This window comes from Mytilus californianus, unplaced genomic scaffold (assembly GCF_021869535.1).
Source record: "Mytilus californianus isolate M0D057914Y unplaced genomic scaffold, xbMytCali1.0.p SCAF_1, whole genome shotgun sequence".
Taxonomy (NCBI): Eukaryota; Metazoa; Mollusca; class Bivalvia; order Mytilida; family Mytilidae; genus Mytilus; species Mytilus californianus.
The window spans coordinates 139,555,942-139,581,744 of record NW_026262581.1 but is presented as its reverse complement, the minus strand read 5'-3'; the positions used below and the strand labels follow the sequence as shown (position 1 = coordinate 139,581,744).

At 32.3% G+C, this 25,803-nt stretch overlaps 1 protein-coding gene across 3 annotated transcripts; it reads right to left on the bottom strand.

The window, feature by feature from the left end:
- Nucleotides 1–755: 755 nt before the first annotated feature.
- LOC127736902 (uncharacterized peptidase C1-like protein F26E4.3) lies at nucleotides 756–25,632 on the bottom strand. 3 transcript variants are annotated; one of them, XM_052247470.1, is made up of 10 exons: nucleotides 24,541–25,632; nucleotides 18,248–18,314; nucleotides 16,922–17,032; nucleotides 15,891–16,123; nucleotides 12,908–13,058; nucleotides 12,398–12,566; nucleotides 10,548–10,593; nucleotides 9,926–10,046; nucleotides 8,664–8,709; nucleotides 756–1,120 (listed from the first exon to the last, which is right to left on the bottom strand). In XM_052247470.1, the coding sequence occupies exons 1-10, from the start codon at nucleotides 24,839–24,841 to the stop codon at nucleotides 827–829; spliced, it is 1,539 nt and encodes a 512-aa protein (XP_052103430.1). In that variant the 5' UTR covers nucleotides 24,842–25,632; the 3' UTR covers nucleotides 756–826. The 3 variants fall into 3 exon arrangements, with proteins under 3 accessions (XP_052103430.1, XP_052103445.1, XP_052103437.1); XM_052247485.1 differs by lacking the exon at nucleotides 756–1,120 and adding an exon at nucleotides 6,642–6,875 and having other exon boundaries at nucleotides 24,541–25,620; XM_052247477.1 differs by lacking the exon at nucleotides 756–1,120 and adding an exon at nucleotides 6,882–7,280 and having other exon boundaries at nucleotides 24,541–25,629.
- Nucleotides 25,633–25,803: the final 171 nt, after the last annotated feature.

The window sequence follows — 25,803 nt, the reverse complement described above, 5'->3', positions numbered from 1 at the left end:
TGGCATGTCAGTAACTGCTAGTAGTCCTTTGTTAATTTATGTATCATTATCATTTTGCTTAATTTCTTTTGTTACCTATTCTGACATCGGACTCGGACTTCTTTTAAACTGAGTTTTACTGTGCGTATCGCTGTGTGTTTCTTTAATCTACAATCGCTATAGGTATAGGGGGAGGGTTGAGATCTCACAAAACATGTTTAACCCCGCCGCATTTTTGCGCCTGTTCCAAGTCAGGAGCCTCTGGCCTTTGTTAGTCTTGTATGTTTTTTAATTTTAGTTCATTTATATGTATCGGAGTTTAGTATGACGACCGTTATCACTGAACTAGTACACATTTTTATTAAGGGGCCAGCTGAAGACCCATTGGTGGCCTTCGGCTGTTATCTGCTCTTTGGCCGGGTTGTTGTCTCTTTGACATATTCCCCATTTCCATTCTCAATTTTACTATAGGCTTTTTCTGATTCACTTTTGTGTCATCTGTTGTCAAAAATGCAAAACAAAATTGGTTCTATTTAGTTATGATTACCAAAGTAGGACTTCAAATAATATAGACCATACTCGAAGTTACTATAGAAAAAAAACTTTATTTCTTTAAACCTTGTACAGTTCAAACTTAAGTCGATCTGGACGACAACTTTGTCATGTAAGGTAAAATTACGTTGATGATTGTTATGTTAGCGATCCAAACAGTATGGAACCTTGAGTGTGCACTTGCAGATATATGAGCGACAATGAGTTACAATATAACAATGATACATAATTAAAACATTTATTAACATAACAAGAAAAAAATATCATTTCATAAAAATGAGGTAAAAATAACATGTCAGACTTTGAGCAATCCTTTCTCTTTTTCTATTTTTAAAACATTTTCTAATCTTCTCAACTTTCCGTTATAATGTCGCACGGTACCACTGTCATTTTGAAATTCTTTCAATAGTCTCAATTTCTTTCTTTGAGCAACTAACTTCCGGATTTCATAAATGTTATCTGCCTTTAATCTCCATAGGTTTCCCCATACAGCAAGCACAAATGATTCTATTTTCGTGTCATTTTGTTGTCTGCTTATTTTAAAATATCCATTTTCACCCCATGAAGGACCCCATGAGTTAGCACATACCTGAGAATAAAATTTGTACAAAACACATAATTAAACTTATAATGCACGAAAGCATGCCTTCTATATTATATTTACAGAATAATGTATTTATTTTTATTTACAGAATATACAGAATTGTGTCTTTATTTTTATTTACAGAATAATGTCTTTATTTTACTTTAATTTGCATTGGATTGTGGGGTAAAACATTTATCACGTGGCGCTGTTACTTACGCATTACACACTTTCATATTGCTAGGAAAGTGGATATCTATTTTGAAGGATATTATCATCATCAAATGCTGTATTGATGATTGAAATTCCGGAATGCTTTAATCAACAAGGAATCCAATAATGTAACACATATTTAAGGAAGATGCCCTTGCGCACTTCATGTAACAATTTTCTTCGTCACTTGCTTTCATATCGCTTAAAACTTACAAAATACGTATTCATGTAATAAGTTAAAGCTTCAATTAGAAAGAAATATTTACATGTCAATATTTAGTAATAATTTCAACTATACATGACTAAACGGTATGGGTTTTTCTCATTGTTGAAGGCTTCACAGTGGCCTGCAATTGCTTACATTTACTTCATTTGAACTCGGGTGGATAGTTCTCTCATTGGCAATCATGCCACATACCCTTATATGGTTTTGTTTGTTAAATATAGAATACTGAAATTAACCAATGCAACAATCCAATGTAAAAAGTTGATCTTATTCTTGTTTTTTCTAAAGGTTCAAGTTTAGCCGGAGAATTTCTATACAGAAACATGTATCATGCGTACTGAAATCAATATCATACTTCAATATTAAAAAAGTGAATTTGTTTTATTGATTTCTCTCTTCAGCATTCATGACTTTTATTATTTATCAAAATTCCAAATACTGCTAGCAAAAATAAAGTGACAACGTTCTCGTTTTCTTCACTAATATTCCACGGTGTGAATTCACCAGAAATCACAGGTTTCAATATTCCATGTTGATAAGCTCTATCGAAAAATGCTTTTTTAAATTTTTTTAAAATATGCTTTGAACATTCTACCAAATATTGTAATGAAGAATTAAAATAAACGACTCTAGACTAAAAATAATGCAAACTTAAATTTTTTTGAGGTAAAATTATCGAAGTATTCTTTATTATGCTGAGGACAACCCATGCTTAGCAAATTTTAGGGGGGGGGCGCACGCCCGCCACGCCCCCGCCTAAATCCGCCCCTGGACCGTACTAACTTTATATACATGTTTGGATATGTAAGACTTTGTACTGTTACTATAAAAGAAAGGCCAACAATACCAAAGGAACATTCGAACTCATAAGTCGAAAACTAACTGATAATAACATGGCAAAAAACGAAAAACAACGAAAAGACTAACAACAGTATACAAAACACAACATATAAAAACAAAGACTGAACAACATGAACCCAAACAAAAACCGGGGGTGATCTCAGGTGCCCCAGGAGGTTAAGCAGATCTCGTTGTGTTGCTCATCTAAGTACCAACCAAATGATAGGTCTTGTTCGGTAGGTCATATTCGAAGAAAAAAGAAAGACGGTACTAGATATCTTGGGAAGTTTTATTGCAGTGTGCAATATGTACTCGAGATCTTGGCCGTTTTGTTTGTAGCAGATACTAGTAGTATCATTAAACCTTCGAATGAAATAGCAATCCTGGAATGTTTTTTAACCGGACGTATCATTGTACTTATGGAATGTTTTGTGACAAACCTTCTCTAGCAATGACAAGATAGCATGATAATGATTTGAAGATATAATTGATTATAGAAATAAAGCTACACGGAACAGTTGAGACTTCCTCTCAGGTATTGGTTTCGTCGGAAGACAAATTATAGCCTTTGAAGTCTGAATTTTGATTTTACAAATATTTTACTTTGTCGAGTATCAAGTTCATTGAAATAAAGGTTAAATATGAAATATTAATAAATATTGAATTGGTTTTCGTCTTTCAGGGTTATATTTATATTGCTGCGGGATAATGTATTGTCTTTCAGGATTATATTTGTATTGCTGCGGGATGATGTATTGTCTTTCAGGGTTATAATTGTATTGCTGCGGGATAATGTATTGTCTTTCAGGGTAATATTTGTATTGCTGTGGGATATAGTGTTGATATCATAATTCTTAGATTTATTTGCTGTTATTATTGTTTATAATTAAGATTTACTGCCTATATTATGCAAATAAAACACTAACAGGGACGTTCAGACCATCTGACATTTGAAAAAGAAAAACATGACTTAAAAGTGATTTAAATGGAATAAACAACTTCTACGGTTACTGATCGAATTATGAAAGTTTGACTGTGGATTAATCATTCTCTATAAGTGGTATACTCGGGTGTCGGTTAAAAAGCTCAATAGAGCATTGTTTTGTAAACCATGCCGACTCCAATTCGCAAATAAAGCTTATTATATTTTTTTTATCATTTATATTTATATTTTACGCTAGTGACTTACAAAGGAACGATGATCAAATTAATTTTGTTATACGTAATTTGTTTGGTTAATAAATATTAGATGTTATAAAAATTTCTCCTACCTTTTATATTTCTTTTTATTGGGGAATAATATGTACAAAAAGAGTTAGCATACCAAGTATGAAAATGCACTAGTAGTTATTTTAAATCCGTTGAAAATCCGGTTCAACTAGTCGGTCTAGTACAAACTCGGGTTCATATTCATACCACATTAACATGTTCTAGTCCTGAATATGGATTTAACTTGCCACTGAACTTTTAACAGCCATCCGTCATCATCGTCATAAACATACAAGGACAGTATATAAATAACACATAGCTGAGAGGGTGATAGAGCAGATTGTTACCCCGAGAAAACATTGTCAACTGAGGCGAAGCCAAGGTTGACAATGTCTTTTCGAGGGGTAACAATCTGCTCTATCACCCTCTCAGATATGTGTTATTTAAGTTATTATACTGAATGTTCTGTTATTACTGTCGATTAAATTTCAAATTCAAAGTAATAAACTATGACGTCTTGTACATAACAACCATCCGTATTTAATAAAGCGCACACTTGATCAAGCGTCTCCGTGAAGGGTAATAGAGTAAATTAACACCCTCGTATAAGCCAATCAAAATATTGCATTTTTACGTGAAGTATAATAATACAATATGACACTAGGCGCTGGTGTCTTTGACAAACTCTCTCAGATCAAAGTCACATGACATGACTACCAAATAAAACAGGGTGGTAATCAAACAATGATTAACATAAGAGAATTTCTTGTTGACAGACCGCTGTAACATGAGAGAATTTCTTGTTGACAGACCGCTGAAAGTCATAATATATGACTCTTAATTTTATTTTCGACTATTATAGACTCGAGGTTGGTATAGTGTATAGACAGGATGTTGACCTACAGATGTATTATGGTTAATTTTGTCGTTGGCATTTTGTCGTCCCCATTCATTCGCATAATTAACATTAAACGGTTCCAATTTTATTGCACCAGAAGCACAATTCGACATATGATGTCTCTTCAGCGATTATTGAAAATCAATAAACCTAATACAAACGTTGAAGAGCAGATATAAGCGAAAAGGACCAAAGTAATGCCAAAGCCAATCAAGTAACCAGAAATATGCATGAGGGATAAACATTCCCTAATTTCAAATGGTACCATAAATTTTATAACAGCACATTTCAGTTAAAACAAATCCGTATGTTTATGCTAGTACCAAAGATTTAGCCTCTGGACTTTCCGACAATATTCGTGTTGTAAATCAGCAAATCTAATTAGTTCGTTCGCTGGACACACTCGCAGATTGTTTTTAAAAGCATATGTTACTTTACGATAAAGTGGAAAAAACACTGATATTTCAAACGGGCACAAATTTTTGACATTGCACCAAAACGGATAAAAGGTAACGTAACGCTACAATCAGTCATTGTAATTATCATTTTATTCGAACTTCGTTTTTGATAACTAAGGCTTTATGTGTGGAATTTTGTATATATTAATAGGAATCGTGGCTAAAGTTTTGTTGGGCTTAACCTACCAGTATAATTATAATTATAATTTAATAACACATCTTACCACACTATGGTTTGTTATGAGAAAGGTGTAGAAAGATAAAATATTTTTCAGACAATATTGCAGCATATCACATATAGTGATGATGCGCAGCAAGCATTGATTGTCCTTGTCTCGCTGCGCTCAGAGTTAATGAGATTCCGATTTCCAACCCCATGTTTTTTTGGATATAAACATGCCATGAGATATTTGCACGATGATCAACTTTTTGTATGTATTTTGGTTAATTTTGTCGTTTGCATTGTCATAATATAATGACTTTTTATTTTATTTGCAACTATTATCTAAACTACTAAAATAACGAGGTCCAATTTATTAGCCGACATGACATACAAACGACGAATTCCAGGCCCTTTTATTTTCTGCATACTGATTAATATTAGCAAAAAATAACAAGTTCCGGGTCGAATCCGATACCGATACCAACAGTATATTGCATGTTACCTGTTACCTAATCTGTACGTTCCGCCTCTGTCAGGCGCACCACCAAACGGTGTTTTGGGGATTTGCTATATACACGGGTCATAGTCACTACTTAACTTCGCCATTATACAAGGCTTGACACTACTCAATTCAATAATTGTCACGTGTAGTTCCCGGTTGTACATGTAAGAAAACCAGGACGGGTTCATGAGATTGCGAACTCCAACCTCCTGTTTTTTTTTGCTATATGCATAACATATGATATTTGCACGATGGTCAACTTTTTGTATACTAATACTTTCTAAGCTCAACTAGAAATCCATTTAGGCCCTTGTTAGCATCACACTACTACAAAGTAAACTTGAATCGGTCCAAATTGTTCACTTCACTTCTTTGCGTGTATCTATGTATATGTGTAAGTTCGTATTGTTCTGCTCTGTTCACGAACTTGCTATACGAAATCTATTCGGAATGAAGTTTTCTTAATCGACAGAATGTGAACTTTGATATTGCTCTCAAAGAATTCGAGCATTGTCTGACACGGTATTAATTGGTATTATTTTATGTGCACTTTTTTTTCATCTCTACTACCAATTTATTATTATAATGACTTGAAAACTTTTCGTATTTCTATGGACCATGTCAGGGGCGGATCCAGCCATTTTAAAAAGGGGGGTTCCAACTATACGTCCCCATTCAAATGCATTGATCGTCCAAAAAAAAAGGGGGGTTCCAACCCCGGAACCCCCCTCTGGATCCGCCACTGCATGTGATATTATTGGTATGTGAATATTAAGAATGGTTGTTAATTTATTAGCAAAACTAGATAAATCCGTCACATGTTATAAATAACTATGCAGTCAGGAACGCCACAGGTCACAAATACTTAATCAAAGCCAGGAACCCTCGCTTATCTTTGTTTACGTGTGTAAGTTTTTGTGTCGTCTAAAGAATGATGTCCATTAGACGTATACTCCACATTTATTGTTCATATGTTAAATGGAGTGAATATATACAAGACAAAACTAAACAAAACATCTATAAAAATATATTTGATCATACTATATTAAGTGAAATTTATTGAACCAGTCTGTAAATGTTGTTAAGGATCTCTGTTTCTCTGTATTGTCTCTATGTATTCCGTTATCATTGCTGATGAAACACTTCCCCAGGATGATACAATACACGATTCGACCTTACACTCATCAATACCTCTTCCTATCTTGACGTATCCACCTTCTCCCCATTCCGTACCCCACGAATTTACTCCTAGCTGAAACGGCAGTGTTTTTGATAGTATATAAGGTTAATATAGAAAATAAGCATTTGAAAAATATATTTTATGATACATTGATAATTTGATGTGGAAAAATGATGATTAAATGCTGAAGCATTAAGTTTAAGCACATTATTGTTTTCTATGAACAGCATGCCATTATTCAATGTTCCCTAATTAGACAAGGGGTTTAGGGGTTGTTCGTCTTTTCTTTCCTCTTTCTCTATTATATACATTATACAACCCATCTCTCCTCAGTATGCCCGGATGTTCAGTATTAACAAGCCGCACTGTTATGTCAGCCCCTAATATCACAGCCTCTACATTGCTTTCATTCACATTTCTCCTAATCCTAAACGAGCCATCTTCACCCCACTGCATTCCCCATGAGTTCAAGCAAAGCTGTAAAATGCAAAGTAACGTACAGGAAACTATATACATTTTATCATGATACGTCAGGTTAAAGGGATATTGCTTGATATAAGTAAATAAATATTATATAAGAGATTGAGTAAAAAGCTATGAAGGGTAAGTAATTATAGCATGCAAAATAAATACTTTACAGTTGTCATGACAACAAAAATAAGCGAGAAAATGTATCTAGCAATTATATAAAAAGGTAGGAATAATGAATACATTACCTTTCATTTGCCGCCATTGTATCTTCTAGTGGTAAAAATTCCGGTTTGCGATCTACGGAAGCATGCGCATAGTTTTACATTGGTAAGCAGAAGGCACAAATTAGCATGCAAATCAGGGCAACACAAATAATATAACGGTGGCTATATAAGAATAAATATATACATGATATATCAATTAATATTATATTCAGAGTAACATACAATACACTGTATAATTATGTATATATATAGAAACAGCAAGTGAACATAGTTTTCTCCGAAAGTACAGTTTGCTTTTTTCTCGTTTTGCACGACTTTAGGGAGAAAACTAATTAATATTTCTAAGAATGTTTAAAGCAAAGCTGTAATAAAAAAGGCCTATGTATTTACTCTTCGTTTTTAGTTGGCAGTGGAATTGAATGAATACCAGTATAAAGTAATATAGAACTTCAAATCACAATTATTTAGGGAATACAGTAATTTCTTTCTCTTTTCTGTTTCTCAATGACATTCAACGATATTAAATTTAGTATACGTCAAAGATAAAGTCAGTGCTATTCATGTATACAGTTGGAACCTCTTTTTCATTCGTATTTGCCGCTGGACGTTAAGCAACCAAAAATGAATAGATATAAACAGTATCCTTTTTGCACTTGCTATTACGTCCGGTTTTTATTTTATATCGATGACATCGGTGTTTGTTTATTTATTGTCCGAGGTATACGTGTAAATATTGTAGTTCTTGTAGGTGTTGTTTGTCTTTCAGTCGGTTTCTTGAGTTATTTCAAGGTTTTACCGGTTTTCGGTTATTGAATTTTGGCTGTCCTTTTTATATCATCCACCTCCATTTTAAGAATGGATAATTTTTTAACGTTTAGCGGAAAATTAATCAATTATAATCAGGGCAAGAATATGCAAATTTAAAATGAAAATAACCCTTGGTTTGTATTAAACCAACACAATGAGCGGATTTATTTGTTAAAGTAGTTTGCAAAGTAAAAATCCGCAATATGACATATTTCTGTGTGATTTTTACAATTTCGAGCCGACCAGGCTTTGCCTTTACTTTTAATGTCACGTGCTTTGCACACCTCAAAATACCAATTTAACAGTGTTTTTCGAAACACCCATAAAAGGTTGCATCAGTTTACAGCAACAATCTTACCCAGTACTTTAATTCTACACCACTGGACTGTCGCTCAACACCCCAGCTACAAAAACAAAGAATGAGTATGAACATGTAAGCTTAAAACCTATTTTGTTCATAATTTCATTTTATGTGTTTGAAGAGTTCAAAACCAAAACCTACAAGATAAGTATAACAAGACTCTTTAATCGTCAAATTCAAACTTTGATAAACAAACAACGTATCGTGTAACTTTTACCACGAGGCAAATTTCATTGAGACTTGCTTTTAAAAACAACCATTAATCACTGAACGAAAAAGAAAACAACAGCTTTTTCAAGGGAAGACAGATACAATTCAAAACTGAAATCTGGAAGATATTAATCTCCCCTTTGTCAACATACCCAATTATCCTTATAGAATGGTAACCTTTGTCAACATACCCAATTATCCTTATAGAGTGGTAACCTTTGTCAACATACCCAATTATCCTTATAGAATGGTAACCTTTGTCAACATACCCAATTATCCTTATAGAGTGGTAACCTTTGTCAACATACCCAATTATCCTTATAGAGTGGTAACCTTTGTCAACATACCCAATTATCCTTATAGAGTGGTAACCTTTGTCAACATACCCAATTATCCTTATAGAGTGGTAACCTTTGTCAACATACCCAATTATCCTTATAGAGTGGTAACCTTTGTCAACATACCCAATTATCCTTATAGAATGGTAACCTTTGTCAACATACCCAATTATCCTTATAGAATGGTAACCTTTGTCAACATACCCAATTATCCTTATAGTGTGGTAACCTTTGTCAACATACCCAATTATCCTTATAGTGTGGTAACCTTTGTCAACATACCCAATTATCATTAAAGAGTGGTAACCTATGTCAACATACCCAATTATCCTTATAGAGTGGTAACCTTTGTCATCATACCCAATTATCCTTATAGAGTGGTAACCTTTGTCAACATACCCAATTATCCTTATAGAGTGGTAACCTTTGTCAACATACCCAATTATCCTTATAGAGTGGTAACCTTTGTCATCATACCCAATTATCCTTATAGAGTGGTAACCTTTGTCAACATACCCAATTATCCTTATAGAGTGGTAACCTTTGTCATCATACCCAATTATCCTTATAGAGTGGTAACCTATGTCAACATATCCAATTATCCTTATAGAGTGGTAACCTTTGTCAACATACCCAATTATCCTTATAGAGTGGTAACCTATGTCAACGTACCCAATTATCATTAAAGAGTGACAATCTTTGTCAACATACCCAATTATCCTTATAGAGTGGTAACCTTTGTCATCATGAGCCATGTTGTCTGGTTGAATTCTACTGTAACTATATACTCCGCTCTTATACATAAAGAAATCTTCTTTTACTTTCAAAATGGCTGTAACATAGATGTTTTTTATAATACATGTAAAAATACTTGACAGTAATTTGTAAAACGTATTATTTGTTTTCTTATATTACATAAAACCGTTGTATTTGTAGCTTCTCGTGTGCTTTTATTGTTTCTTTTAAGGAACTCCAGTGGTGTTTGGTTAAGATGCTCAAACGTAGGAAATTCAGCATTGTTGACCACCTGTGAAGGTTGCCCTTTTGACGTGTTTTCCGTCTATTTCGATAAAAGTTAATGAATACTTTGTCTAATTTAATCTAACTTATCTTTAAACCCCCTTTGTAGAGGAATTATATACAGTGTTCAACTTGGTACTCCCTCCACCATTCGGCGACATTTTGTTGTGCACATATTTACCGTAAAGTTCTGCCCACATACATTCGATTGACATTCTTTTTATTTTCTCATCCAAATGTTTAACATATTCAAGATATTAATTAGCAATGCTATCAGACATTTATAATTTAGTTAGATATCAATTATACCGACCTTGTACTGGTCCATTTTTCATTATCTCCATCATAATTTCTCTTTCCTAAAATTGACAAATGAACTCTGTGTTACAGTCGGATATCTAATTTATTAAATGTCCATTTCATTATTGTTAACGTTACTACATAGATGACTTTTTCATAATGTCTGAAAAGAACTACGTATCTAAAAAAAAATATAATATAACGAAAGCTATTAGTAGATTAATTAACAGATTTGATAACAACATTATTATTATAATTTCTAATTATTTTGTTATTAATACAATAGAAGTAAGTGATTATTCGCGAAGAAGATTCATAATGGAAAATGGAAGACATTTTCGACACTTTATAACACATATCGTTTCGTGGTGATCATGATGTTAATCGGAATACTTTCGACATTAACATTTGGTGGTATAATGTAATTACCTTGTACGTCTTTTTGGTTTTGTTTCGTAAATTGTTACTCGGCTTTTGTATAAAGGAATAGTTTGATACTTGTACCATATTAAAATGCGAAGATACAACTGGGTCTTAAAATACCACAAGTCGAAGAAATACACACAAAATCATCGCTCCAAGAAAAACACACAAAATCATCGCTCTAAGAAAAACACACAAAATCATCGCTCAAAGAAAAACACACAAAATCATCGCTCTAAGAAAAACACACAAAATCATCGCTCAAAGAAAAACACACAAAATCATCGCTCAAAGAAAAACACACAAAATCATTGCTCCAAGAAAAACACACAAAATCATCGCTCCAAGAAAAACACACAAAATCATCGCTCCAAGAAAAACACACAAAATCATCGCTCAAAGAAAAACACACAAAATCATCGCTCAAAGAAATACACACAAAATCATCGCTCAAAGAAATACACACAAAATCATCGCTCAAAGAAAAACACACAAAATCATCGCTCAAAGAAAAACACACAAAATCATCGCTCCAAGAAAAACACACAAAATCATCGCTCCAAGAAAAACACACAAAATCATCGCTCCAAGAAAAACACACAAAATCATCGCTCCAAGAAAAACACACAAAATCATCGCTCAAAGAAAAACACACAAAATCAAAGAAAAACACACAAAATCATCGCTCCAAGAAAAACGTCAAAAAGACAAACAACAGTCCACAAAACACTACAAAGAAAACTAAAGACTTTGTAACAATAAAACTCCACTAACAGCCGGGGCTGGGGGTTGGGGGGTTGGGGGGAGGATGGGGGGCTTGTGTTACTTCTTTAAACAAATGGTTATGAAGTATTTCAAATAGTTATGTGTAATATACAAACGAAATGGTGCATGTCTTAGACATCATCAAATGCATACATCATCGGTAAACGCAAATTACCCTAATACTTAGAGGTTTGAAAAAAAAACTGGCTTTTCAAAGCAAAGGACAGACGAGACTGTTACCGGTAGAAAAAATACCAATGAACATATCAAGAAAAATATCTTAAAATTTAAGATATAGCAGTGGAAAATGTAGTTTAACAATTTGGAAATACTCCAGTATAATTTCAGAGCACTGACATAGCACTACGTTACTTACGTTACTTCTAATTCTATGTGGAAGTGTTTTAAAGTGTCATATCTTCTTACGTTACGGTTTGAAATAATAGATGATGGCGTTGGTTGTATATATATAGATTCTACCAATGTATCGAGTGTGATACAATATTTATCCACTCGAGACAGTTAAATTTTCAAATTTATGACGCGAGGCTCGCCGAGCGTTTTAAATATTTTAAATTTAACTGTCAAGAGTGGATAAATATTGTAGAGTGTATTACTAAATACGTTACCTCTTATTTTATATGGTGGTGTTGAGTGTGTTTCTATCTAACTTACGTTACTTCTTATTCTATATGGCGGAGTTGAGTGTAATATCTTTTCTAGCAGTTCTTCTCCAGAATTTGGACAGGTTACGTTTCTATAGTTTTTACTCTTTCTCATTTTACAAAAGCCAGCGTTATTTGTTGAACCGCTTTCGTATGGATAACAACTGTCTGTTACTATTCTAAATATATAATTAATTCAGACTTTAACATACAGCAAAAAATTAACAATATGATTAGGGCATGTGCAATATTGCTAAGCACGATGAATCACACGAAAAAAAAAGAGCCACCAAAAGCTTAGTACGATATATGTTAGGAAAATAGTAAACCCTTGTTGCTAAAAAAATTCCTACCTGCTAAGAAGGTAAGATAAATGTTTGTAACAGTAATACAATACGGTAAATCATTTCATAGAAGAATGTGTACTTGTAGTTAAAAATAACGAGCAAAAAAATAATTTTGTTCAAAATTAAAAAAAAAAACCTGACTTGTGGAGATCTAAATATACTTTTATACATACCCATTCTTTCGTAAAAACCACCAAGCTTTATCGAGGTATCCACCCTCACAACCAAGCTGTCCTTTTACGTTACAGGAAATAAGATGTTGTGGAGATAACTCCTCTGGTAAGACCCCTTCTGATTCAATTGCCAGGCGGTCAGATGCAACAGCTAGAATAGGAATCAAACAGGCCTATAATTGCTTACATCCACTTTATTTGAACTTTGGCGGATAGTTGTCTCATTAGCAATCATCTCCTTATTTTCATATTTTACCACAAAGGTAACAACTTCCAAGTTTTATATGACTTCCAATCTTACACAAAACATCTTGCAAAATTTGACTCATGCATGCATCTGTATCAATTAAATGTTCAGTTCTCCTGACTCAAATCTTTTATCCACAATAGAGTACATTGCATTAAACGTGTATATAACCTTCGTTACGTTTCTAAATATGATTTTTCTACTTTTATATTCATCTAATATATATTTCATGCCCCCCTCCAGTTTACCAAAAAGATCTTAAAATAAATGTTAATGTTAGCATATTTGTTGCGGTCGTTGCAATTAGGTTTTGTAGGTTACAAACTCCACTATTATTTCATATAAAAACACATTTTTAAAAGCATTGTCAAAAACTAATTTGTGGTCCGATTTTGATGAAATTTTTAATGATAAACACACAGATGTGTACAGTTTTTTTCTGGTTATTTAAAAGTATTTTTATTATTTTATATGTTGAAATTAAGTATACTTTTTCCTATACAGCCATATGCATGAAATTTCGCGCAGAAATTCATAATTGTCTTTAAACAGTGATTCCTCTAAAAATATATATCATAAATATATTTCATAAATTTTACAAGAAACTGCGGACATTTCTTTATTTAATGAAAAAATCATTTATTTTAAAAAGAAATATCTTCAGTAGATTTTTGTATTAAAACTGTTTTTATATGAAATAATAGGGGAATTTCTAAATGGTGAAAAAAATTAGATATACGTTTAAGTATGTTATTAATCAAATATGAGAATTTGAGTCAAATCAGTGAACATGAATTTGACAGCTAATGCCCTTTAAATGCGCTGGATTCTTCTGTTTTAATGAACAAGATGTGGTTGTTTTATTTCCATGAATGCTGATGTGCAGAAAATATGATATTAGAAACAATTTTTAGCATCGAACCATTTAATAGTTAGCCGAATTGAGAAGAATCCTTAATCTTAATAAACAAAAAAGAAGACAACTCTTTCAAATTCACATTGAGGGAAGCGAACAATTCCGACGCATTAATTGTAGATCACCAATTGGTAAAGTATGTGAATATCTAAAGCATTTGACGAAAAACTTCTCCATGCTGTGTAACAGAAAAGCTATTAAATTTTTGAAATGAGTCTTATGATTACTACAACATATGTGTATATACAATCATATATGTTTGATAATTAGGTCTCCTTTATTTCATCAGCTTACTAATATATGTTCATCTCCATCAATTATGTCATGTTACCAATATATAAATGAATGAAAATAACACTAACACAAATGCTGTGTTTTCGGTAAGTGCATCTTCCTACTCTCAAACTTTCATGCGTATTAAGAAATCGGAATAAGGAAAAAGGGGGTTTGTTTCAATTGGTCAATTACAATTATATTGTCAGCAGACGATCAGTTATACTCATTATTTTGCATGATTGAACAGGAAATAACAAATAGACTTAAATATCAAAAGGTTTATACATTACATTTATACAATTATGTTAAAAAAACCTAGCTAGAATCATTGTAACGAGCATGTTGTTTTAAACAGAAGGGTCGAGTAGTTGTACATATCAAATTCAAATGATTAACAACTAATGTAGATAAAAGGAGAAAGGAATCAACATATGTTCACCAAAAATAGACATATTATTACCATTTATGGTCATCTACTGTTGGACAAGTGCCCACAACAGAAGTCTAGAAACAATAATAGAAAGCATAGGATGAAGATCAAACATCAATAGAAAGTTCTTAAACACGTGAAAAGAAGGACATTCATTTAAAAGATGTCTTACTTTTGACTAATGTCATGAACATAAGAGCTCACTTAATCTATACAGTACGAATATATCATATTGATTCGGCCATAGGAAAAACACCACAAAAAAAGGACAACAAAACAACACACCTGCATGGAAGAAACTTAGTTCAATTATTATATCATTGCAATACACCAAACCTGCATGAAAGAAACTTAGTTCAATTATTACAACATTACAAAACACCAAACCTGCATGGAAGAAATTTAATTCAATTATTACAACATTACAAAACACCAAACCTGCATGGAAGAAATTTAGTTCAATTATAACGACATAACAAAACACCAAACCTGCACGGAGGAAACTTAGTTCAATTATAACGACATTACAAAACACCAAACCTGCATGGAGGAAACTTAGTTCAATTATAACGACATTACAAAACACCAAACCTGCATGGAGGAAAATTATTACAACATTACAAAACACCAAACCTGCTTGGAGGAAAATTATTACAACATTACAAAACACCAAACCTGCATGGAGGAAAATTATTACAACATTACAAAACACCAAACCTGCATGGAGGAACCTTAGTTCAATTATTATAACATTACAACACACCAAATCTGCATGGAGGAAACTTAGTTCAACTATAACGATATTACACATGTTAAATGAATTATTACATTTAGAACCGTGTTAGAGAATACTGGCATATACTTAAAACTAGCAAAAGGAATATTGTCTGTAGAACTTAACTCTTGTTGTTTTGCAAAGCAAAGAGGTAGTGTCAACAATCAATCTTCCAATAAAAGATTTGATCGAAAAGAAATTTTGTAAAAAAAGGAAGAATTGATCAGGTGAAATTCAATGAAACTGGAGTACAGCACAAGTAAACCACAATAGTAATGTTGCGTCCCATTTAAAATAAAATAAATAAAAGCATTCAATATAAATGCTATTATAATTTACCGGCTGTAGAAAACGCCCATGATGCAGCACAGTCTCCTTGATCTCTAACAGGATGTATATAATTCGGCCATTTTTGACGGGAATCAAAGGATTGTGGAGGTTGATCAACACTGTCCATTATTATAGGGTTCATATTGAGAACTTGGTCACTTGGTGGCATGGTTCCGAGTCTGTATTTTATACCATCATTCAAAGTCTTTCCCCAGAAAAACGAATAATTTGCAGCTTTCCACCTAAAAGTAAAACTGTCTAAATACATACCAGTACTTTTCAAGTAAATGATTAATGTTTTAACATAAAAAAAAAACAAAAACATACTGATTGAAAAATAATTTTCGGGATTTTAGTGCATTATGATTTTATGAGAAACAAAACTTGATTTAAAACTTTTTTAACAACTTTGTTAAAACACGAACGAAGAAAATGTAGTCATAAATTGTCACTTCACATACGTACGCTGTGATTTAAAAATTAATTTCTAAAGATATTTTTACGAAATCTGAAACACTGTTCTTCGAATGATAAGATTAATTCACGGAGTTGCTTACCGACAATAATAATGATACTGATAATGATAATAAAACAGATTTACACAGAAAAGTAAAATCCCCCCCCTTTTACACCAAGCATTTGTTGTTTGTTGCTGATTTTTTGTTATTTTTTTTGGGGGGGGGGGGGGGGGGAATGGCGGGGCGGAGGGTATTTTCGTCACATCGATTACTCAAAAATGGTATGTGCATCATTAACATGCATATGTTCATACTAATAAGGAATATAACCCAAAATTGAAATGTTCTTTTTTGCAATATGTTAGTCGAGTTCATGTTCAGTACATTTTTGAGCTACCAAGGCACAGCAACGCTGATAGCTTACTTTTGAGAAGCAATATCAAACCAGTGAAGAAAAATGTTGTTACACCAAATATAGGTACCGTATCGTATTTTTTTACACCGCGACTCTCATCTAATAAAGAGGTTGGTGCATTTTACCATACTACAGGATACAACCAAAAAGAAAGTACTTGTAGCTACCCATAGTTTCCATTGTTGACAAGCTGTATCATGTCTGGTTGTACTAAGCATACATCGTCAGTACATCTCAGTTCCGCCTGGTTTGGATTGGAAGGGTTCCGGCGGCATGTACTGTAACCAATTTATATCATTTAATACAAATATTAAAGACTTTATTGGACAAATAAATCAGCTGCATTATTAAATTGTTGAAAATATTGTAAAATTCACGATTAAATATCTGTATACGAAAACTTTACTTTTTGACACATTTCGGTGTCATTTAAAAAACAAGACTGACATTCTCACATTATTAAATCTAATATAGATTAAATTTCAAATAAGAAGGAGCATATATTAAAATGATTACCCTTAACTAACCCATGACACCTGGTCGATGACATGACTGAATTTACTTTGCTGATATGTCAGGGAGTTTCTTTAAATGATATGGTAATGTTTTATGTGAAGAAGACGATATTTCTTAAAAGAGTTAAACGTTTATTGATAAAAAAATTCATATGTAAAACGTATAGATAATTAAAAATGCCTTATATATAGGAAGACTCAATTTTATCATGCGAAGTTCATATTGATCATTATCTAAGAAGAAATAATTCTTGATTTATTACTATTTTCAGTGTCATTTTTGGATCTCCACTTGCTATAAGTTAACGTGTATGCCTTAAAAAACTGTAAATATGCTGAAAGTGGCGTTAAACACTAACCATTCAATCAATCAAACAATCATTATGTGCATGTTCCAAGTCATGAGCATCTAATTCAGTGATTGTCGTTGCTTAGAAGAAAATGAAAGGATATGGAGTAAATGTACATGGGACAAAATCGCACACAATACATAGAAAACATAGAAAATTATCAATGAACAGGGCTTTTATTCCTGTTCTTCATCTTGACAGTTGATGTAGGGTCTTCAACAATGAACGAATCATTCATACCCTACAACAAAGTCAAGACGGCCCCTAGCGTCGACTTAAGCGGTACTATTGTCAGTATTGATAAAAATAAACCACAGTTCACCTTCTTGCTCCCCACCCGCGGCTGTCTGTCGTTGGGTGTCTGTCATATTTGTTTTTTTATTTATTGTTTTGTCATAAATCGTTTTTCGTTTGGATTTTCTTTACATTTTGTCATATCGGGGCTGATTATACGGTATTGGTTTTGTTCATTGTTGAAGGGCGTGCGGTGACCTATAGTTGATAACTTCTATGTCATTTGGTCTCTTGTGGATAGTTGCCTCATTGGCAATCATACCACATCTTCTTATTTTTAAGTCATTTGAAACAGTTCATAGTGTAAATTATAAAGTATAAGGTGTAATCTTACCACTGGTTACAATTGTTTTTGAACACTGAACCCACTCTATATTCTATACCATTAACTCTACAACCGCCTGTAATAAAACATTCTATACCATTAACTCTACAACCGCCTGTAATAAAACATTCTATACCATTAACTCTACAACCGCCTGTAATAAAACGTTCTATACCATTAACTCTACAACCGCCTGTAATAAAACATTCTATACCATTAACTCTACAACCGCCTGTAATAAAACATTCTATACCTAACTCTACAACCGCCTGTAATAAAACATTCTATACCATTAACTCTACAACCGCCTGTAATAAAACATTCTATACCATTAACTCTACAACCGCCTGTAATAAAACATTCTATACCATTAACTCTACAACCGCCTTCCATATCGGCCACAGTCCTTTCGTCCACAGACGTTTCGGCCAAACTGCCAGTTCGGCCATACTTTGTAAAGTAGTTTCGGCCATGGTCATAGTCTTTGTGTAAATTAGTTATTAACAACTTTTCAGACATGAGGCAATTAGCAGCTGGACAAACTGTTGACAGTTTAATGTACTTGACTATTGTTGAAGATCGTAGTTTGTCCGTTAATATACAAGTCTTTTTTTTTGTCGTTGTGATGAATGTCCTATTGACGTTTTGTTATAACCCACATTTCCTTTTGTAAAACTACTATATAACTCCATTCCGAAAGAAAAAAAACAAACTATGTACTAACTCAGATGATAATATATTGTCCTGATGACGTACATTCAACGTCCAGGCGCAAATTTTTGAGACTAAAAAAACATAAATTAATGAGGTAGATATGTTTACCAGTATAAAGGACAGGACATTTTTGAATGGGTAGAAAATATTGCCATGCATATGTCACTAATAAACATATCGACCCATTGTTTCTGATTTTTTTTTTTGCTACAATAAAAAAACAAACAAAAAGAACTATAGTATACTTTTAATGGGATTGTTTTACTCAGAGGATATATGATAATTAAATACTAAGATAATATTTTCGAAGGTATTATATCTTTAAGCGGAAACAAAGATTCACATTTATCATACAGAAATTTATTCGATTTGTAGTTGAATAATATTCCTATAATCTTTAATGTATAATATAAACTCAACCATAGTTTGACCAGTTTACTTTACATAATCAGTATTAAACTTAGATTGATATGCATGAATCTTTATACAAATTGTTTTATCGCCATGTATTTACTGAAGAATTGAAATAAGATTAATGAGTATTAACTTAGTTTAGTTTAGTTCATAATCGAACTACTAGTATGCAAGAGACCGTCTTTTCGACTAAATTCCTTTTTCAATATTTTTGTATACTGACAGAATATAATACCCATCAGGTAAACTGATTATTGTGGAGATGATGAATAGTTAAGACAGGCTAAAGACAGGGCACATCAACACAATAATGTAAAGTGATATTTCTTTTATGAGATAGCCAATCTACCCTGCGGGTAATACTGTCTGAAGGTTACGTACGTGTAATGGCTAAAGTTCAAAATAAGTACATTCCTGCTTAGAATAGCTGATTTTCAAAAGGGTACTAGGATATGTCTAAATTTTCTTGTTCCAATGTTTACCTTACCAGAATACAGATAATATTTAGAAAAGTTGTCCATAGACAATACAATATCATACTTTATTGTGTAGGCACTGAAAAATAAGTAACAAAATGTATCTATATGTAACTTTCTGTTTCTAATATTTTGTCACCAAGAGAAATGTTTTCAATGCACGATTATGCACGCCGAACCCCATTTTGCAATTAAATCAACAAGCAGTAATGTGGTATTTATTCAGTTTATACATTAGCGGTACCGAACTACGAGTCTTAAAAAATCTTTAGTTTTCTTGATTCTTGTTCCATAAAACTTCTATAAATATGCAAGAATAATTTAGATATCATTTGTGATGTCATAAACTTGACAAGGTTTACAATTTTGACCAAAAGAAGACATGGTTTCAATCAAATATGTAAGAAAAAAAAAACCATTTTATGGTAAACGGACAGAAAGTCACAGGACAAAAAGTCACAGGACATAAAGTCACAAATTGGATAGGACAAAAAGTCACAGGACAAAAAGTCACAAATAATTTATTGACAATTGTTTGAATATATAAGAGAAAGATCTTCAAATCATTTCTTTTTTTTACATTTATTCATTTTTAAGTTCAGAAAATTGTTCATAAGCCTTGATAAATGAAAAATTATTAAATTTTAATCATGCAAATAATATATTTCTTGGCACCATGAAGCCATTTAAGTGCCAAACCACTTTGACATTTTGTTATCATAACAATTATTTGATCATCATTGATATTTATTGAATAAATTTTAATTACAAAGTTGCTTCATATATTATAGTTCAATAAAGAATCAAAAATTAATTTTTAAAATTAGTGTTTTCTTGTTCAGAGAAAAATAATCTCAAAACTAAATTGTGACTTTTTGTCCTGTGACTTTTCGTCCGTGACTTTTTGTCCGTGACTTTTTGTCCTGTGACTTTCTGTCCTACATTCCATTTTATATGTCATTACTGACATCTGTTTCTGCTTATCTTTGCTGGTATATGGCCGACCAAAGTCTTACGCTTATCTCAGGAATATAGTTAGTATATTTATGATACTGTTTTTTAATGTTTGACCTAAAATGGCAAAAAGTATCGTATAATGCTTGGATGTTTCTCATTGTGAGCGATTATGAACTGCTTTTTTTGTTCCTGAGAATGCCCGTGAAAAAGTGCATCAATAAAGCATACAAAGTTAAGAAAGCCAGTTCATTTGGTTATTCTGCTTATTATCTCTCAACTCCGAGGGTATATATACCATCATAAAAACAGAATAAGAAACATACAATCAAGAATCAATCTAATGAGAACACAACTAGTAAAACATGGATAGATAATCGTTGTAAGTCATTGCTTCGTTAAATAATTTTAATTCATTTAAATAATCAGGCTACGCATCAAGAAACGTCAAAACAAAAACATACATAGGATTGCCAACTTAAGATTATGTAAACTATCCACCAAAGGAAAGGGTCATAACCTACTACATGTCTTCGTACGGCCTTCAACAATGAGCAAAACTTATAACGTAAGCTATAAAATGGTCCGCCGGGGTAACAAAAAGTGAAACAAGTTAAGAAACAAAAAAGATTACATGTGAGAGAAGTGTTTAGTATAAATTAATGAGACAGTAACCCGAAGACACAAAGAAGCAAAAGACACGCTTGTCCGAGCGCTTGTCCAAATGCTTGTCCCAAGTCAGAACCTTGTCAATGGTTGCCTTTAAAATGATATCTACTTCAAGGTTTAGTTTTGATAGCAGATTCAAATCTGTTAAATTTTCCACTTTCCTAGGATCTGTACAATACTGATTTTGATATTTGTATAGATACATAAGTATGTAGATGTGTTTGTTTGTTGCTACGTTGGGTTACTGTCTAAGTTATGCATATGTTTACTTAACATTCCATTTTATTCATGATTAATACTGTGTCAGAAGTGCCTACAGTTACAGAAGGCAACTGCAAGACAAAACAGCACTGCAGGTCAAAAGGAAACGGACGTAATTACTATTTGTACAATGATATTGTTTAAATACAACTTATTTTAGTTTTACAAGACGAGTGCCACGGATAGCATCTTTATGAAAACTCCAGATAATATAATGATGGATATAGAACTATGAAATATGACCCAAGAAACCATGGTACTCTAGGTCAAATCATAATAAACTCGAAAGAAATACGATAGTATTGTATCATTAGACTAAGAGGCATTTTGGATAGGAATTTGGAGCAGGCTAAAAATATTCATATAATTATCGAGTATTTATTTTTATCTTCGTCTCATTCCAGAACAATTATAAAGAAATTGCAATTTATCGCACATACTTGACATTATTTAATACTTCTTAAAAGCCCTTCGGAAAATACACCCAAATCCATTGAAAGATAACACTCTTAATAGTGTCTTCCTTTTTGTCAACATCCCTGTTCTAACACCTACTATAGTCTGTTAAAGTTAACACTTGTGCTTAATATGGATTTAATTCTCTTAAAGTTTCACTACTTAGGTGAATTATAGTTATATTACTCAAATACGTGCAACTTTCTGAAAAGATCATTTAATAATTGTCATCCTGTATAAAACTAGATGAAGGTTTAATGTAACCGAGACAGCTATTCGGCAACATAAATATACCAAAAATAGATACACCACACTGTTTTCAACAATGATCATATTTATGTGTCATGATTCTGCAGAATTCAGATATATTAAACAAGAACCACATGTATTAGATGAAGGCTTCTCATATCTGAGGGGCGTTAGCCCCGAATATAAAAGACGAATACATCTGCTTTACATAGATGTAATGGATAATTTGTTTATCTTTTCTTTTGTTCTTAAAATAACAATAAGTTTTTATAAAACAGGAAACGTGTCAGTATCTCACATTTTCCAGATGCGGTAACACTTTCAGAAGATAGAATGAAATCTTAATTGCGTCAAATTGTTTGTCATCAAATTGATACCTTATCACTGCTTTTGTATGGCAGTATTAATCACTGTACTATTTTGTCTTTTTCTGATTTAATTGCCAAAACCTGAACTTTTCGCTGATAAATGATAACACTTTTATGTAAGTAAATTATACAACTATTAAATATCTACTGACCTATCGAGGAAGGCGAACAAGACTTAAGCTGTGAACAAATTATACGAAAACAACTCAGGACTGAATATCAAATTCAAATTTCGAACATGTCAAGCATATCCCAGAACAAAGTTTAATATTAACCTTTGACAATACGCTCCAATCAATTACAAAAAATGAAATAACTCTATATAGATTTGTTGCGGCCTTATCTCTTCTTCTCTCTAGTTATCTTCATCAGGAATGCTAATACCCCCAACATTTGAAAGCCAAATGATTTAGAACTACCCAAACACGTAAAGATCTCTATATGATCAAAAAGGAGTATAAACAAATAACCAAAAACCATCTAAGATCAACTTTGCCTAAAGAAGTTGGAACTTTAGTTTTTTATAATAATTTCTTACTTCATCAACGGAAAATATAATTGCAAAAAATGTTATCAATCATGTCAGTACCGAAGCACCGACTTTTGAGCTGATGATACTCTCGGATGCTAGAAAAGCATACATTCGGTAATTGCTATTTGATTATCGTTCAGTTGAAAATATTTCATGCATATTCAGGACTAGATCAAATTATTAATAAATTCAACGGCTTGGTTCTGTAAGTGTATCGACCAAGTTGGCAGACGTGAAATTTAGAAAATCTCTAAAAAATTAATGTATTTTTGATAGGGATTGAATCTTGTTGCAACATGCAACACGAGGACGCCGGAAAAGTTGTTACACGAGATCTTTAACATACAGAGAGCGTTTTTCTGCGTCTTTACACATAACATCAGACAACGTCCCCATTTCAAGTATATAAGAAAAAAAGAAGGCTAAGCATATAATCTAAAGAACTACGTAAGCCCTCTTCCTCCAAATACTTTGGTGAAAACATACACGATATAACATAAACAAATTAAAGCAGATTAACTTGAAATTGATGTCAACAATCTTTTTTTTTTAAATTTGAATCGCTTGTATGTTCCTGCATTCATTTGCTCTTTTAAAGTCTCCTAGAATGTTGGTTTTTTTTTAATACAAATATATTTTAATGTCAATGAGTAGGTCAGAGGACATTAAAATTTACATTATTTGAACAAAGGTCATCCGTTGACACGATCTACAATCTAATTAAGCATTTTAAATACCAGATTAATACTGTAGCCATTTATAATAAGGCAAATATTAATGAAAGGGTTACAACTAAACTACTGAATTCAAAAATGTTTTTAAGATTAAGACATTACACTTAGGTCTTTTATCTCGTTTATTTAACTTCAGATTAGAAAATACAAACAAATTAAATCTAAGTTCAAAAGATCAAACTGTTTGTCAACTTAAGTATCAAAGTATAATATATAAAATGACAATGTTTACGTTTATTTCGTGTTTTGGGTTGTAATGACCTATAAACGAAAAACTCTGAAGCATTGGACAGATTTATTATGAAGACTTAATTAAATTGTAATGTTTGAGGTGAATGCACTGACTCAGTTATAGAGCAAGTTGCAGTGCTTATATGCTCAAAAACGAATGATTAACCAAAATAAATAAATGATAATATTCAAATTTTATAATTATCATACCAAAAACAAATATTAGTCTGTTGGTCAAACTTACGTGTAATAGGCTCTGGATTTCCTCCTATACAAATTCTCTGGAAATCTGGACAACAATCACTGGCAGTAATATTACAAAACATATCACAATAACAAATACTGTCTAATATCGGTACTGTACATTGGTCATCCCTCCCGGGACAACACGGACCCCCGGGCTTTGTCTCACAGTAAGGGCCTCTCACATCATCGGCCATTTCAATAAAACGTTTCTGTCTATTCAAACGTTTATCACAAAGCGAAGTATTAAATAAAGTAAGCACAATTCCAATTGCAAGAACAATTATTCCAAGTTTAGGCATTTCTAATATTATTTTGTCCCTGAGTATATGAAATAATTTGTTACAAATATACTTGGTCGGTTATTACTTCATTACATCTATAATTGTATTGAAATAGAAAACTGTATTTCCGTTCAACGCTTTACCTTACTATTTACTTAAAAAGTACTTATTAAATATCCTGCTTTTACTTACAATACACAAAAATAATACCACTTTACCAAGAATGCTTTCCTTTAAAATAATGTCACAGTAATAATGTCCACGAAATTTTGTGTAAATCAAAGCTACACAAAGATGAGTGCGCTGTTATTTTAATCCAAAGTTACAGTTATTGAAATCCTAAATCAAATTTTCAAATTAGTCCTCAAAATATCAAACATGTAATATTTTTGTTTTTACTTTATATTCCAGACGGTTATTCTAGGATTAGTCGGCGGTAATTGTTGGTGCGCGCTGAGGTCTAATCTACCTCGTCAACCTATATGTGGAATATTTTATATCAAGCTATAAAATATACTACATGTACATATGATACATGAAGCTGTATCCCATTTGAAGGTTAAATTACTCAGGTATGTAATGGATGACATAGATAATTGTAGGCCAAAACACCATGAGAATATATCTTTACTTTTATCTATAATTATAGTGTATTGTACTAAGACTTTATCAAACACTGGATCGAGGTGGATTGATACGCCGATTAAATACCACTTAAATCCCTATTTCATTTTTAATTGAGGTTAATGTCCTTTATCTAAATTTAAATGATCCAAAAGTGTCCAACGTTCTGTGTAGGGTAATTTACCTTTCCCTTTTCATCCAGATATAGAGAGATGCTTTACATTCCTAACCAAGTAAGTTGTAAGTTGATAATGTTACATCTGTCAAAACTATGGGATGATACGACAGACATTTACAATGTCAACTATACATATTATACAAACATTACATTCTAATAATTATCACATTACAAACTG